General features: G+C 50.5%; 1 protein-coding gene across 1 annotated transcript in view; it reads left to right on the top strand.

Moving 5' to 3' along the window:
- Nucleotides 1-461, top strand: part of CPNE2 (copine II) — a 26,740-nt gene that overhangs the window by 21,524 nt on the left and 4,755 nt on the right. The window contains exon 7 of the mRNA XM_009077272.1: nt 62-160. Within this exon, the coding sequence (XP_009075520.1) occupies nt 62-160 (99 nt within the window). The remainder of the gene's footprint in view (nt 1-61; nt 161-461) is intronic.

Genomic DNA, 461 nt, shown 5'->3' on the forward strand with positions numbered 1-461 from the left:
AGGTCTCCTTGCAGGAGATAGTTACTGCATCTGAGACTGGTTTGTGTTCCTTCCTCCCCAGGTGATTTGTTACGACTATGACAGTGACGGGGGACATGATTTCATCGGGGAGTTTCAGACCTCAGTGTCCAAGTTGTGTGAAGCCCAAGATGCCTCTCCAGTAAGTGCTGACATGCTTTTGGGGAAGAATGAGGAAGGGGCTCGTTGAGGCTGATGGTGGACTTCAGTACTTGCACTGAAACCCTCAACCTGTGCTAAGAAGAAGCCAAGTCCAAACTCCTTTCTCCTTCCACCCACACCATGGGTGACCCAGGCCACGGTTGTAGCTAAAATATCTGAGCTAGAAAGAGAGCTAAGGCAGACTTGGCTGAAAATGAGACTCTGATGGGATGTCTGAAGCAGCACCTGTGATTTGGGGGATTCGCTATGGTTTGGGGGGTCAGGAGTGGAGGTGTGACATG

This window comes from Acanthisitta chloris, unplaced genomic scaffold (genome assembly GCF_000695815.1).
Source record: "Acanthisitta chloris isolate BGI_N310 unplaced genomic scaffold, ASM69581v1 scaffold39286, whole genome shotgun sequence".
Classification (NCBI taxonomy): Eukaryota; Metazoa; Chordata; class Aves; order Passeriformes; family Acanthisittidae; genus Acanthisitta; species Acanthisitta chloris.